Consider the following 15,482-nt stretch of genomic DNA (forward strand, 5'->3'; position numbering starts at 1 on the left):
AACTATATAAACCTGATGATATTTTAGAGCAATGAAAATGAAAAAGCAAGATAAAGCAGAATATACAAACAGGATAAAATCATTGTCTTTTAGGATGTATTGGTATAACAAAAAGACTTGGTGTTCGATACCATAAATCCAATTCCAATCATCTTTAAGTTCCGCTTAGCAATTTGTTGAACCATTGATTTATATATGTAAACTGTCTGAAATAGAAAATCGTCAAAGTACTGAGAGTATTGTAATAAAGAGATTTTTCCTAAGAATTCAGTGCCCAAGTAGAGCTTAAAGTATATTTCGAAGAAAAACCCGTATCCTAATATAGCTAAAAACTTTTATTTATACCATGTTTAAATTCAATTTGTTAGTATAAAATACCCAGTAGATTAATTCTACACATTCTTGAACGATTTACCCACCTTTGTTTACTTGAAGTATTTCGTAGGATTCTTCATTAGTATAAATAGGGTTCTGGAGACTTTTATTGTTACTGTTATGAATAACGAAGATTATAAAAAAAGAATTCAAAGCGATATTTTTCAAAATGATAAATTTCATCTAAATATACTGCTGAAATAATGGCAAATATTTTTTAAAAGTTTATACCTTGCTTTTTCCTCTTCGTTTTTTTCTGAAATATAAAAATGGCATATAAACTTAATTACAATGTACAAATATAGTTGAAGTACATGTGTATAACAATATTTGTTGAAGTACATGTGTATAACACGATGTGTTCGTGAAACACTGATGCCCTCATGACAGCTGATGGTAAGGGTTGACTTCTCTCAAATGCATGTCAAATTTCCAAAGGTCAGAATGTCAAAAATTTTTAAACAATGGGTCAAACTCTTAGGTCAAAGTCAAAATGTCAAAAATATTTACACCAGCTGAAAAGTCTTGTCACAATGAATACACATGTGAAGTATAAAAGCCCTACATGTAGCTTCAACTGTTCAAAAGTTATGGCCAAGGATAGAGTATTGTATTTTTTTTGTAAAAGTAGGTCAAACTCCAAGGCCGAGAGGTCAAATGTGGTTGTACCCAATTGTCACAAGGAATACACCTGTGAAAATGAAAGCCATAGTCCCATCCAATTAGTAGTTAATGGCTAGATTAAAGTTGACAACAGACAGACAGAGAGACAAATTGACAAACAGATAAAGATATAAACAGACAGACAAGAAAAAACAATATACCACAGGGATCTCTCGATCCGGGGGCATAAAATAAAATGTAGCTTTTATGATTCACTGGTTATCGCACAAAGTGAATCTCGTTATCTTAATATTATTTGTGATCTTTAAAGAAGTGTAGACGTTTTTTCAATCTCCTTTTCCTTTTAGCCTGTATTGAATGGCTCACCAGAATTTCCACAAGAGCAAACGTTTCCTTTTCTTCTTCTAATACACTGTATGAGGAATACAGAGCTTAAAGCAATGATAATGGTCGAAAGTAACCCGGTAGTTGTTCCAAAAGCTGTAGCTGGTATACATTGAGGGTCTTCAACAAATCCTGCTGCAGCTGTTATTTCTTGGGATTCTTTCTGGGGTTTAGCTTAGGAATTTGATGCAAAAAAAAATTTTAATATTTAATTTGACTTGGAAAAGTAACATTTTATTCTTATTTTGATTGATACTATATATGTATAATATATAAATACATGTACATTTTTGTGAAAGCAATGCATTTCATTTTTGCATGATATATATATTAAATATTTGTCCAAATAAAAGATACTGATTCAAAAATCATTTGAAAATACATCATAACCATATTGTAAACTTTAATCACTTGAAAAGACGCACAAAATTATAAATTATATCATTTCTATAATTCTTACAATAAACGGTGATTGTCATTGGATCCGAAAATTTGTCGTATACATAGATAGAGGAGGATATGCCTCTACATCTGCAAAGCATTCCATTGTGTCGTGCAGTTACTTTGATTTCTAAGTAAGTCTCTTTTCCTAAGTCCACTCCATTTTGGGGAGGCAGATCGTCACAAATCCATCTCCATGATATTGGTGGATATCCCATTGTTGTGAGATTACACTTGATGTTAATGTTCTCACCGCTCTGCACAGTTGTAGTAGATAAAGGATAGATCCTTGGTCGTGTCCGAGGTGAATCTTACAAAAGTCAACATAATTACCAAATTCTATTTAAAAATTCCATGCTCCATATTCAGTGATGAAAGTAATTTATTATTTTCATTTGAAATATACAACCTAATTTCTAAACATTGCCCGATGACCACGTAAAGTTTTACTCAATAAATCTTTCTGTGCACATAAACATAAGTTTAATAATGAGTATTGGCAAAAAAATAATAATAATAAAATTAAATAAAATGAAATTTAAAAAAATATTGCCAGTATGGTCTTTCTTAATGCAAGCAACATGTTTAAAAAGTAAAAATATAATTTTAAGGTTCTTCCTTGATTTATACGTAAAACAGGAAGATTTTTATTCAGTGCATTTCAAGTTATATGTGTAAAAAATAAAATACATATATTCGGGCTAATTTCAAATGGATTTTTTGTAACTTTAACTTTATTGTTCTAACATTCTGAAGCATACTTATAGGAAAAGCCAATGTCATCGTATTTCACGAGTTACTTCAAGTTTGGGGACAAAACAACCACGCTGTGGCAAAATCAACTTCAAATAATTAATACTCAGGTGTTTGTAAAGATAAAGCAAGAATTATAATTATTTATTAATTTAAATAAAGGACGTATTTATATAAATTTATATTATTTTTTGTTTGTAGTTGACATTGGGGTGTGATTGTATTTGTGTAGGTAAAATTAAGTGATTAACAATAATATGACGCAAACGCATACTTACAATAAACACGCATCATATAACGAGAACTAGATGGGTAGTCGTAAAATAACACAGTTGAGTGTGATTTCGCTCTGCAATAGCAAGATTTCCCGTCATGATTCCTGGTCGCCGTAAAATTCATGTAAGTATATCTGCCTGAAAATGTTACACTGGTCATCTGTTCTTCCCCACAATACCATGTCCACGTGATTGGAGGTTCTCCCAAGGGGTATACGTTACACTGGAATTTCATTAAAGCGCCCTCGTAGACATGTCTGACAAAATTGTCAGTGTAGGAATTTATTTTCATGCCCAAATATGGACTTAGACTCGGAGGTGATGATGGGATAGCTGCAATTTAACAAATACTTATACTGCTTTAATTGTATGGTTAAGGTAAAAGGGAAGACTTTGTCTGCAGTTTATCGTTCATTGATTTTTTAAAAACGGCTTTTATTTTAAGTGCAAATGCACATAGTGCACTTGAAAAATTATGAGAGTTTTAAGAGAAAAGATATCCTTTTCTCCCTTTGGTAATAGCAAGGAATGAAAGGGTTCATGTTTGTAAATGAAGATGTTCTGATATACATGTCTGTATATGTTCTGATAGCAAGGAAGTAAACCAGATTCAAGCATCGAAGTTAATTGAATTGCTGTCTTAAAAGCGTCATCTTTCTCTTATACTGATTTCTGTACAAAATATTTTTAATGTAATGTGACTTTATCTTGCGCGTAGTGGTTATTTCGACGTGTGCAAGGACAAAGAAACTGCCATGCAGGGATGTCCGCGCTAAAACTTAAAGTTAGCCTCTTCTTGAAAATACTCGGTATATGATTGATTGATTTCATATTGTTTAACGCCAAGTCGGCAATATTTCAGCCATATTTCGGCGGAAAATACTCGGTATAATAAGTCATCAAAAATATGTATATTTCCAACCGAAAATGTATATAATACATAGGAAGAAACAATTAATGGACAACACTTTTAAATTAATTAGCTATTACTATAGTACATGCATTTATTATGGAAGCTGAATCAACAAGCTAATTTTAAATCTGCCACAAGAAAAGGAATTGATATATGATGTTGATACTTATTTTGCACAAATGAAATTGAAATTCCTCAGAATTTTTAAAATTTTTAAAACTGTATCAATTGCATAATTAAATTACCATTTAAATTAATTAATGATACACATTCAATAGACAAAATGTCTTTAAAATCATTGAAGAAGTGATAGAAAATTACCATGATCACCAATACTTCAATAACGATATAAACAATTCACAAATTTAGAAAAATATACATATGCTATTTTTTGAATAATGTGAAGCTCTTTCATGTTTTAGATGAATTGAAATCATGGATTTGTCTAAGTGCATTCTTTACATGCATGTTAAATTACAAAGTTATAGAACTCCCGCTTGACATGCACAATACTGAACAAAAAGACAACACCCTCATAAAGAAATTATCATCAATGATATATATTGAAATGAGTCTGATTAACAGTTAACTTACTGTCAGACATTACTGTAGAGGAGATCCAAAAGATCCATATTAACGCCAGGTAAATCATCTTGTGCAAATAATACTGATATTATTGAAATGTTACTTTAACTCATTTAAATAAGCCTATGCTGTTTATGCAGGAAGAAAAACCTTTCATTTGATTTGTAAAAACATTATACAATAATCAAGAGACGGCGTCAACCTAAAAAGTAAACAGCAGGTAGTTGCTTTACCTTACCCGAGCAAACTACGGCCAGAATGTACGATGGTCTGTCCTGATACTTCAGGCAATGGTTGTATGATATTGTTTCTTAGCTTATTAAAATACTGAACAGAGAGAGTAAAACATTATCGTAAAATGAATTTATCAAACCCCAGTCGCAGTTTACGGAACACTGTTTGTTTATTGTGAAAGACAAAGGCAAGGTTCCTGTCTATAATACAGAATTTATAAGAACCCTTGAGTAGATTAGATGATATCAACCAGGTAATATTCTGGTAAGTTTAACCCATCAAGCCAACTTTTTTAAAGATGAAACATATGGAGATATCAAAAGTATTCAAGTTCAAAATTCCATTCAAACAGTGCAAATCAGGAGAAGAACAAACATGGACCTCTTAAACATCCTAATTTTTTCCTGAAATAAGTTTACTTCTTTCAGAACAGAAACTGAAAATCTTCAAAGTTGAAGCTTTATACTGAAGGACACAAAAATAAAAACAAGAAGCAATAAGTCCCCTGTTGATTCAGGTAACCTTACAATTAATACATATTGTCGGAGAACTTCATCTAGAGTATTATTGGTAAATTTTGGGTCTATATCAGGCACTTGTTGTAAACGAGAAAACACACAAGTGGACACATAATACTACTAAACAAAAAATAAGACATCTATATATACAACATCTGAGACACTTTTTTACTCTAGATATTTTCCTATATTTTGCACGCAAATGCATTAGGTTTCAATTTAATAGTTATATTGATTAAACCGAGTTTTAAAAGCCCTTCATATACTTGCACCGATAGGATCTATATGTTGCAGTTTTTTTTTAAGACTCTAGCATGTCTCCTTTGCACCTCATCGCGAGCTTGTTCATTTTGTCCTTCGTGGATTCCAGGGTTCCTCGGACTCATTTCTTGATTAAAGGTAAATCATAATGTCTGACGTATAAACTGAAATTATTTCATTAATTTAGGTTTTTGAATGCTAAAATTGATAAGATAAATGTAAATCGAAGTTGTATGGTACAATAATTCAAAAGATATTTATATTAAAAAAAATGTTTGTATTTGTTGATGGAAATGGTATATTAAGGAGGAAACAGTTGTTTTATACTGCTAAAGAATCTGAAGTTTTTCATGATATTCTGCGATAAGTTTGTCTATTACCACTTAACAAGCGCGTATTCATACTTCCTTAGCATTTGAAAATTTAGTTTTTATATTCAGGATGTTCTTGTTTGAGTTCTCTGATAAAACAAAAGTTAAATTTTCCAAATAAGGTCATGTAAAAGAATCTTTGAGAAAACTTCCTTGGAAATGGCGCCATGAGAAAACATCATATAAAGTGAAAACTCCGCTTACAATCGGGGTTGACGTTGTGTCCAGTTACAAATTAAGGGCAGACTCAGTTGAAATCGAAGGGATCTTTAACACTAGTAAGTCAAATCATAGATTATATCTATTCTGCTTGATTAAGAATAAATCTGCTCTTTAAATCAGGAGTGCAAGTTTGATTAGAGATAATCACAAAAAGATATAGATATTACCTACATAAAAAAGAAAGGAGAGTGTATAAATGTATCACATTATAGGCCACTTTCAATTCCGTGATTGTGCTGCTATTATGAAGAGAACTCCAGAAGTGCAAGGAAAAGATGGAGTGTATACTATATACCCTGACGGCAGGACAGAGAAGCGAGTATTCTGTGACAAGACGACAGAAGGAGGAGGCTGGACGGTATTCTTATTGATGTTATCTATTTTTAAAAAAAATGTTGTGTATTTTTTCTATAAACAAAGCATTACAACTTTGAATGATTGTGCCGTTAGTTGGATTGATCGTTTAACACCCTCTGCCTAAGTAAGTAAAACATGTACCTTATTACACCAATTTTTCAAAAAAATGGTCATATAATATTGTGAAAAAAAAACTTCCCAATCGCGAAAGACAGACACTATCAAAATTATCTATTCAACTGACATGACTATCCTCGGAATTATTATCAATATCAGGGAATTAAAAGTATATAATTTACTCCGTTAAAAATTCAGGTCATTCAACGACGAAAATACGGCATCACTGATTTTTATCGATCGTGGGCGGAATACAAGAGAGGATTCGGAGGAGCAAAAACAGATTACTGGTTAGGTAAGTTTTCTACTGAGCACAGGGAGTCGGTGGTAGAGAAAAAATGCTGCTATATATTTATACTCCAATCTAAAAAATTAATATCCTGATTTCAAGGGAAAAAATAAATAAAAAGATGCATACTGGACAAATAAACTTTTTTTAAAATCACGAACTGGTAAATGTGATATATTCTATGAACAATTTTTTGCAACTAATCTAAGGAAATGACGCAATTCACTCACTGACGTCACTAGCAGCAGAGGAACTACGTATAGACCTTGTAGACTTTTCAGGTTCTAAAGCATTTGCTAGATATTCTAAGTTTGTAATTGCCAGTGAGAAGGATAAATTCAAACTGTCAGTAGGTGGATACAGTGGCAATGCAGGTAACTTTATAGTTAAAGAAAAACAAAGCATTACAACATGGGTTTCGACCAAAGATTCCGTCTAATTGATCAAAATTGTCATTAAAATTAGCTTTTTCTTGACAAACATCTAGATATTATTGAGATGATAATGATGATTTTCATTCATTTCTAAAGGGGACGGTTTAAAATATCACAACGGCTATACCTTTTCTACGAAAGACAAATATGCAAAAGAAAATTGTGCTAAAGGTTTCGAGGAGCATGGTGGTATGACAATTGTTACTATTCAAATTTAAACGGACCATTTCGCACATCCGCTTTGAAAACTTTTGAGGCCATAGTATGGAGATCTTGGAGAGATAAAACAGCCCTTAAATCAACAAGGATGATGATTCGTCCAAAGAAATAAATTGTCAAAGCAGCTGATTGAAAGCCTCGGAGAACAGAAATAAAGATTAAAAATCAAAGTGAGACATTTATTTATTGCAATTTATTTTAGAATCTGAAGTGAAAAACTGAAAACTGAAAATGGTTTTTAATACTAGAAAGATATTTATCAATCCCATCCAATTACAACCCTCAGTGGTCAAGTGACAGAATACTATAAAATCACATATTTTCGTGGGGTCAAATTTTCGTGTTTTGAGGGAAAAATCTTGGTTCGTGGGGATGTGATTTCGTGTATGTAGAATTGTCCAGTGGTTGTATTAAGGAATCACTGTCTAGTTTGTATAGTATGCCAGGGCATCAATGCTAGTGGGAAACATGGGATAATTTGCATAACGGGCGAAGCCCGTCATGCGTAAATTATCCCATGTTTCCCATTAGCGTTGATGTCCCTGGCATACTATACTAACTAGACAGTGATTCCTTATATTTCCATTTCATTGTGAAATAAAATTGTAGATTAAGACTTTAAAAATGTAGACATAGACTTAAATTACACGAGGACTTCCATGCCAATTTCAATAGTCCTCGCCCACTGACGTCAAACGCATTGGCAGTCGCACGAGATTTACATGCATATTTGGCATCTTTAGCGTCAGACACAGAGACAGATGAGCACGAGATTTGCATGCATATTAGGCCTCCTTAGCTCCTGACCTATCGACCTGCCTAATTTACATTCCGGCAGAAATATCAAGAAATAAACTCCGACAACTTTCAAAGAGTTATCACAGAGAAAGAAAATAGAAATGGAAATATGTCATATTTCACATTTGGGGACATGAATTCGTGGGTCTCTTCACACTTTTAAAACAACGAAAATTAAACAACCACGAAAATTTGTGATTTCACTCGCTTCTTAACGAGGCCGGGTCTAATTTGAGTGCACATATCTAATTTGAGTGCGCATGACTTTTGCGCAGCTTTTTAATTTCATGCAGTCATAATCGCGACAGTACACCTTTCCCAAATATTGTAATTTCAATATAATTGAACATTATCTGTCACGCCTACTGGTCTGAAAATGTGATTTACGTCAAAAATTTAGAAAAAACACTGAAATGGCTCTAATAACGTCACTGTTTTCTGATTTTGCAAGCAATGCACGACGCTGAGGAATGACACATGATTCTCTTGTATGTTCGCAGACGTCCATGGATATTATACTAAAAACTGTTAACAGAACACCAAAGAAAGCATATTGCTATTTTTACCCCAAAAATTATCAGCACTGATATGTATTTATACGATAATAAGGCAATTTTAGAGGTGTAAGGCATCAAAAAATAAAATTTGTAATTAATACCTAGACCAAACTACATGTAGATGGTCAACTTTTTTGAAATTTCACAATTTGTTGACTTTTTACAATAGCTTTCATCTACTTCTCTAGGGCAGAAATACAAAAAAATATGGAAAAAATGTGATAATCCCTGTAGGATCCAATAGTAAAATTTGAACACTTTTGAGATGGCCCCCTAAGAAATCGGGTTGGTAAATATTCGATTTTTTAATCTGAAAACAATAAATATAACAGTAAAAATTAATTAACGAAAAATTATCAAAATCCCTTGTGTAGAAATAATTAGACTCGGCCTCGTTAAGTCTTATCATAAAGAAAGATGCTGAACACTGCCTCATGTCCCAACGGGGGAATCTAAAGAACACTATCACAATAATGTGCCGTTTGAATTAACCTTCTCAAATATATTTTCAAAAAGATCTAGTAAATATAGATTTATTAAAATATAAATATAAAGACCAAATTTAGTGTCCATTTATTATACCCCCGCTTGAAAAGTGGGAGAATATATAGTGATCGGGATGTCCGTCCGTCTAGCTGTGCGTCCGTCCGTTCGTCTGTAACGCATTGGGGTGCCCATCTTTTATCCGCTACTCCTCTCTCAACATTGTAGGAAATATAACAAGACCTTCACAGTTTCTTTGCTACATAATGCCATTGTGCACCTCCGTATTTACTTTTAGATCGGAAACAAATTTTGGGTTTCCTCCAAAACATGGACATTACCATTCTTTATATAATATGGAAGGGTACCAATCTCTTTTCCGCAGCTCCTCCCATACAACTCATTGAATTTTAATGATACTTTCACAGATTTTTTACTACATAATGCCATTGTGACCTCCTACTTAACCTTTTGATCTGTCACTTATGTCGGGTCTACCAGAGCAAAACATGGATTTTGCCATTATAATCAAAGGGAGGCGAGGAGTATTATTTAATGAACTCAGTGCTCACAGTATCTCAATATTTTTTTTACAGAAATTTATATTTGATATCACATTTATAAATGGGTTTATGCTCTAAAATATGAACACGACATATTTAAGATTAAAACGTTTTTATAGAATTAATATTTGACCCTTTCTATACATGTACATTTTTTATGACTGTATTTGACCATTTTCAACTAAATTCACCTCACAAATACCTAAAAAGAAATTATAAATCAATCAGTTATTCAATAAAATTCATGATTAAAAAATAACTGTTTTTACTATTTGTTGAAAAGGGTCCACCCTAACTCCAGAATCCCTGATTTCACTTTTAAAAGAGACACTCTTGCACATTATAATGTGCTTAGTTTTTATCTTAAATACTTAGGAGTAGAGGAGAATATTTTCAAAGAATAATGCATTTTTTTTTAAATATGATCTGCTGCATGAGCTTCTTGCTGACACTAGAACCCCTGACCTAAGGGTCAAGAACTTCAGTAGTTTTTTTAACAGTGGTTAACGGTACTTGGACACAGATTTGAAGTAAATATTTTCTCTATAATATTACGACTTATATATTTTAATAGCGTTTCACACAAAAATTAATTAAAAATCTTATTTCATTTAAAAGTTATTAAAACTTCAAATTTTTTGGCGGGTTTGATTGTAACAACATTGTCTTCGTTTGTAAGACTCATTACATAAATTGCATTCTAGAAGAACTTGGATATAATTCTACTAGTGGTAATTCTACTTATACTCATACTTCCCTTTCTAAGGAAGAAATTCTTCAAAATCACCTGTCAGTTTTGAATACTTTTAATATCCCACAGAGTCAAAATAAATTTGAACTACCTTATATATATTGGATTCCGAAACTTCATAAGAATCCTTACAATCAAAGATACATTGCAGGTTCCAGTAAATGTTCAACCAAGTCTCTTTCGTTACTCCTCACAAAAATATTGACAATAGTGAAGGAAAAACTTCAAGAGTACTGTGCAACTATATATTCAAGAAATGGTGTGAATCAGATGTGGAACTGATACTAAAAAATTCTAAAGAACTTTTGGACAATTTGAAATCACAAGACTTTACAAAAATCAACAGCTTAAAAACTTACAACTTTTCAACTTTATACACAACAATTCCCCACGATAAATTAAAATCCAGGCATTTTGATATCATTGACAGCTGCTTCTTCAATAAAAATTGGACTCGTAAATTTACTTACCTCGTCATTGGTCATTTGCAAAATTATTTTGTTAAAACAGATTCTGATTGCACACATAAGTACTCTGAAGTTGACATCAAGAAGATGCTTGAGTTTCTGAATGACAATATCTACGTGATATTTGGAGACCAGGTATGCCAACAATCTATTGGCATTCCCATGGGTACAAATTGCGCTCCGTTATTAGCAGACTTATTTTCATATTCATATGTAGCAGAATTTATGCAAAATCTTATGCGTGAAAAGAAGAAAATACTTGCTGTGGCCTTCAACTCGACATTTAGATATATCGACGACGTATTGTCAATTAATGATGATATCCTGGTGAGCTTGAGATAAAAGATACCACAGAGTCCGACACTTCTATTTCATACTTGGATATTTTACTTGAAAAAGACACTAATGGTAATCTAACAACCGAGCTATATGATAAACGCGATGACTTTAACTTTTCTATTGTCAACTTCCCTTAATTATGCAGCAGTATACCTTCATCACCTGCATACGGAGTATACATATCTCAGTTGTTTCGATACGCAAGAGCATGCTCTACGTATGAACAATTTCTAAAACGAGGTGAATTATTGACCAGCAAGTTGATGAAACAAGAATATCAGCAGTCTCGTTTAAAGTCATCATTTCGTAAGTTCTATGGTCGATACAATGACCTTGTCAACAAATACAATTTATCACTGAGTCAAATGCTGACTGACGTTTTTCATACCAATTGTTAGTCCATTATTTAAACACTGAATTGACGACGGATTTCCTCCGTTATTTCCTGATCATGACAAGGAGCATACGGCGGGTGTGACCGGTCAGCAGGGGATGCTCACTCCTACATGGCACTTGATCCCACCTCTGATGTTTCGGGGTCCTTGTTTGCTCTGCTCTTATTTTGTATTGTTTTATGGACTTTGAGATTGAATACTGTTCGTAATCTCCATATCCTTCAGATAGCAATATTAAATACTGATTGATTGATTGATTGATTGTATATTGTTTAACGTCCCTCTCGAGAATTTTTCACTCATATGGAAACGCCACCATTTGCCGGTGGAGAGCTGCAAATTTTGTCCTTTACTCGGCACTCAGGGCCATTGAGCAGAGAGGGATCTTTTTCGTGCCGGCACCTACTGTGACACGGGACCTCGGTTTATACGGTCTCATCCGAAGGACCGGTCTCCACGTCCCGTAGTGGGATTCGAACCCGCGACGTAAGGATTGACTCCTTACTTCGCGACTCTAGAGCAGACGCTCTAACCACTGCCCACGCGGGCGACTATTAAATACTGATAATTTGTCTGCAGAGACAGTTGCTGTAACCGGACCGACAGCATCCAAAAATGATTGCTTTTATCTACATTCTTTTATATTTATATTTTATTTAATTGTTAATTTCGTTAATCTTTCTGATGAATTTAGCGCCTTTGAAAATTAGTGTGCTTGATAGACATATGGTCTGTTGTGTCTTTGGAAAGTTAAATAAAGCAAATGTATATTTTGAGGGGAAAAAACAAATCAATATACCATTCTACAATAACTAAAGAGGATGATTGTTTTAAACAAAAGTGGGCAAAAATAATAAAACTTTGTTTCCCAATGCTCCTAGTTCCTACTGTGCACTCTACCGGCCTGTGAAAAATTCTCGCCGATGTGAATGTCGTAGATTTCCTATCGGTTTGATAAAGAAAATAACACTCACTGTGATTATTGATCACATTTTTGATCAATTATCAATTATTGATCACTTTTTTCGATAGTCAGAGCCTTTGTATTTCTAATAATCCATCCCCAATATGTAAATTTTGGAAATACATTTAAATATACAAATAATATTTCCACCTACAATCAAAAAGTCTTACCTAATGTTTGAGGAAAATAAATTATAACAGTTAAATATATAACTTCAAATAGCCTTTGTACATATGTTTTGGTTCGGAGCGCCACACTAGCGGCCCGAAGTAAAGAAGGTTATTATTTTGATGCTTTAAGCCCAACCTCTCAGGCATCAATTTCAATATAAAATGGCATATCTTTCTTTACTTCATATAAAGTACTAGTGCAAATGAAAACTCCTTGAAATAGTTTTGTGAATTTCATAGCATAGTTTACTTACTTCATACATAATATTTGTTATGTACTAAGTATTAAAGATTTATTTTACAGTGTATACTAGTATATGAATTAAAAGCAACTTTTTAAGTACAAATATCACCATCAACATTTTGAACGAAATCTGCTTTATCAACATACTCTTGTGAAGGAACTAAACAAATAGTAAAGATGATTGATGTTTTTCATGTTAGTAATCTGTACACGAAACATGAACTACAAAATTATCCACAGCGCAAAAATATGCAAATTATGGGCCATATAACTTTATAAAAAAGAAATGCAATCAAAATATATTACAGCTAAGGTACCAAAATCTGAAATCCAAGCGCCTGAAGAAAAAAATAACATTCATTGCATAACCACAAAACCAATGCAAATCAACATCAGTAAGAACAGAATTCTTACATGAGATTTTTCTATAGTCTGAAAAAAAGAAACACAAAATTAATTGCTGTTTGAATTAATTGTAACGAATTGCTTTATACATTGAAAAGAAAAACTGTAATATTAAAGAAATATTTTCAAGAAAACCACTCCTTGTGGATCTCGACTTCATAATAAGTATCTCATACGTGTGTCTTTACTTCATATATAAGAGTCAATTAGAAATTAAGATATCATAAATGAATCTGTATCTAGAATGCTTAATAAATATATCCTTCTTAATGTTCTTATTATCTTATCTTTTTTATTATCTACATGTATCTTTTTATTTGTGTAATTCCATAAGCCAAAGTTGGGTAGAATATTACCTCTCTCTGTTAGCTTTCAGCACTTCGTAGGTTTGATCGATATCGTTGACATATGTAGGATTTCGTTGACTGCTGTTTTCACTTAATTAAAAACAAATGTTTTGAAAATTCAATTATATAAAATAATAATCACAGTATTAGAATAGTATTTCTGAGAATTTTAAATACAAAAATACAAGCAGATTAAATTAGACATACCTTGTTTTCCCGTCTATTGTCTTTCCTGAAATTCATTGTTGAATAAATTTCAATGCCTCATTAAAATGTTTTGAAGAAAATATGGTTTGTTCATTACATTACATTTCTATTTGTACATTGTAAAATAATTTTTATAAAAGATAAATAAAGTTATAAAGTTATTTATTTAAAAAAGATACGAATCAAACTATTTCTTTAGATAAAATTTAGAGAAACATGAAGTTTATATATATATATATATATATATATATATATATATATATATATATATATATATATATATATATATATATATATATATATATATATATATATATTATTTTTATCATTTATTACTAGCTCTCTGATTGGCTCAAACTTGATCACATGATTTAGTATATAACAGCATAAAGACTTGAGTTACTATTTATAGAATCTGAAATGCATATCGACTTGAGGTGTCTTAAAATGGAGGTAATTTCCGTGAAACAAAAAAGTACTGTATTCAATCAAAGCTAATACAGTGTATGATTTAATGTTTCTACATGTTCTAGAAAAAAAAAATTATTTCAACTTTTACTAACTTTTTTTCAATGTTCTGTATTTGATGAGACAAAAGAAGGCATTGGATTAGGATAACTTCATATTAATTAAAACATATTCGATATGTGTGTCAAATATTGATACAAAACTTAATCAAATAAATGAAGTATTCTGAATAAGTAAATCGTCTAAATCACTCCATCAATATAAAGGAAACGCATTTACATTAAACGGTGTAATTTTTTTTTTATCTCTAGTCTCTAATTGTTAAAGGGAGAAAACTTTTCCCATTATTTTCATAATTTGTTTTGTCAATCTATGTAAAAAATAATATAACAAATGTAGCCCTTTAATTCGGTCAATCCATAGATATATCGACTTCACAGAAAAGCATATCGACCTCGCACTTCGTGCTCGGTCGATATGCTTTTCTGTGAAGTCGATATATCTATGGATTGACCTCATCAAAGGGCTATATTTATATAATATATATATATATATATAAACACCGAAATTTTCACAAGAACAGAGACCTCCAACTCTGATATACTGTAATACTAGGACGGTGACTAATGCTTATATAATAGTCACTAGTATCCCGGTAATTCTTCCAAAAGCTGTAGCTGATATGCAGTCAGGTTCTTCCCCCCTTTTAGCTAAACAAATTTAAAATTTCATACTTAGTAGTATAAAATTTGGGTCTTTTCAAAATTATGCTTCGGAAATGGACAACACACGAATCATTTAATTTCTTCATAAAATGCCTAATGTGCTTATCTTGTAAAATTACTTTTGTGTTTGTGTGTCTACATTTTTACAATAATTATTCAACCAGAAATTCTAAAAGAAATCTTAAAAATTTTCATTTTGCTTGCCTACAAATAGAACCATTTCCAGC

The 15,482-nt window shown here is 32.0% G+C and overlaps 2 protein-coding genes and 1 long non-coding RNA gene across 3 annotated transcripts; 1 reads left to right on the top strand and 2 right to left on the bottom strand.

The window, feature by feature from the left end:
• Positions 1-311: 311 nt before the first annotated feature.
• On the bottom strand, positions 312-4,526 carry LOC134265174 (uncharacterized). The gene is made up of 6 exons (XM_062747428.1): positions 4,360-4,526; positions 2,856-3,185; positions 1,844-2,134; positions 1,388-1,557; positions 607-631; positions 312-490 (listed from the first exon to the last, which is right to left on the bottom strand). Exons 1-6 carry the CDS (start codon positions 4,415-4,417, stop codon positions 426-428), a joined length of 939 nt encoding a protein of 312 aa, XP_062603412.1. The 5' UTR covers positions 4,418-4,526; the 3' UTR covers positions 312-425.
• An 871-nt stretch (positions 4,527-5,397) lies between these two features.
• On the top strand, positions 5,398-7,671 carry LOC134265175 (ryncolin-1-like). Its single transcript, XM_062747429.1, has 6 exons — positions 5,398-5,501; positions 5,857-6,012; positions 6,169-6,314; positions 6,629-6,725; positions 6,929-7,093; positions 7,250-7,671. Exons 1-6 carry the CDS (start codon positions 5,417-5,419, stop codon positions 7,369-7,371), a joined length of 771 nt encoding a protein of 256 aa, XP_062603413.1. The 5' UTR covers positions 5,398-5,416; the 3' UTR covers positions 7,372-7,671.
• Positions 7,672-13,092: 5,421 nt separating this feature from the next.
• Positions 13,093-15,234, bottom strand: LOC134265176 (uncharacterized). Its single transcript, XR_009991693.1, has 3 exons — positions 15,118-15,234; positions 14,063-14,087; positions 13,093-13,945 (listed from the first exon to the last, which is right to left on the bottom strand). It is a non-coding gene; the product is annotated as an uncharacterized LOC134265176 (long non-coding RNA).
• Positions 15,235-15,482: the final 248 nt, after the last annotated feature.

This window comes from Saccostrea cucullata, unplaced genomic scaffold (assembly GCF_032062105.1).
Source record: "Saccostrea cucullata isolate Sc308-1 unplaced genomic scaffold, CSIRO_AGI_Scuc_v1 ctg9855, whole genome shotgun sequence".
Classification (NCBI taxonomy): domain Eukaryota; kingdom Metazoa; phylum Mollusca; class Bivalvia; order Ostreida; family Ostreidae; genus Saccostrea; species Saccostrea cuccullata.

What these genes read in the sequence shown, in the direction of transcription:
- LOC134265174 (XM_062747428.1), bottom strand. Translation starts at nt 4,417, where the DNA reads ATGATTTACCTGGCGTTAATATGGATCTTTTGGATCTCCTCTACAGTA. An exon ending in TTATATGATGCGTGTTTATT is followed by an intron (nt 2,135 to 2,855) that starts GTAAGTATGCGT and finishes GACTTTTGTAAG; the next exon opens with ATTCACCTCGGACACGACCA. An exon ending in TTAGAAGAAGAAAAGGAAAC is followed by an intron (nt 632 to 1,387) that starts GTTTGCTCTTGT and finishes TTTATATTTCAG; the next exon opens with AAAAAAACGAAGAGGAAAAA.
- LOC134265175 (XM_062747429.1), top strand. Translation starts at nt 5,417, where the DNA reads ATGTCTCCTTTGCACCTCATCGCGAGCTTGTTCATTTTGTCCTTCGTG. An exon ending in AAAAACAGATTACTGGTTAG is followed by an intron (nt 6,726 to 6,928) that starts GTAAGTTTTCTA and finishes AACTAATCTAAG; the next exon opens with GAAATGACGCAATTCACTCA. An exon ending in TGGATACAGTGGCAATGCAG is followed by an intron (nt 7,094 to 7,249) that starts GTAACTTTATAG and finishes TCATTTCTAAAG; the next exon opens with GGGACGGTTTAAAATATCAC.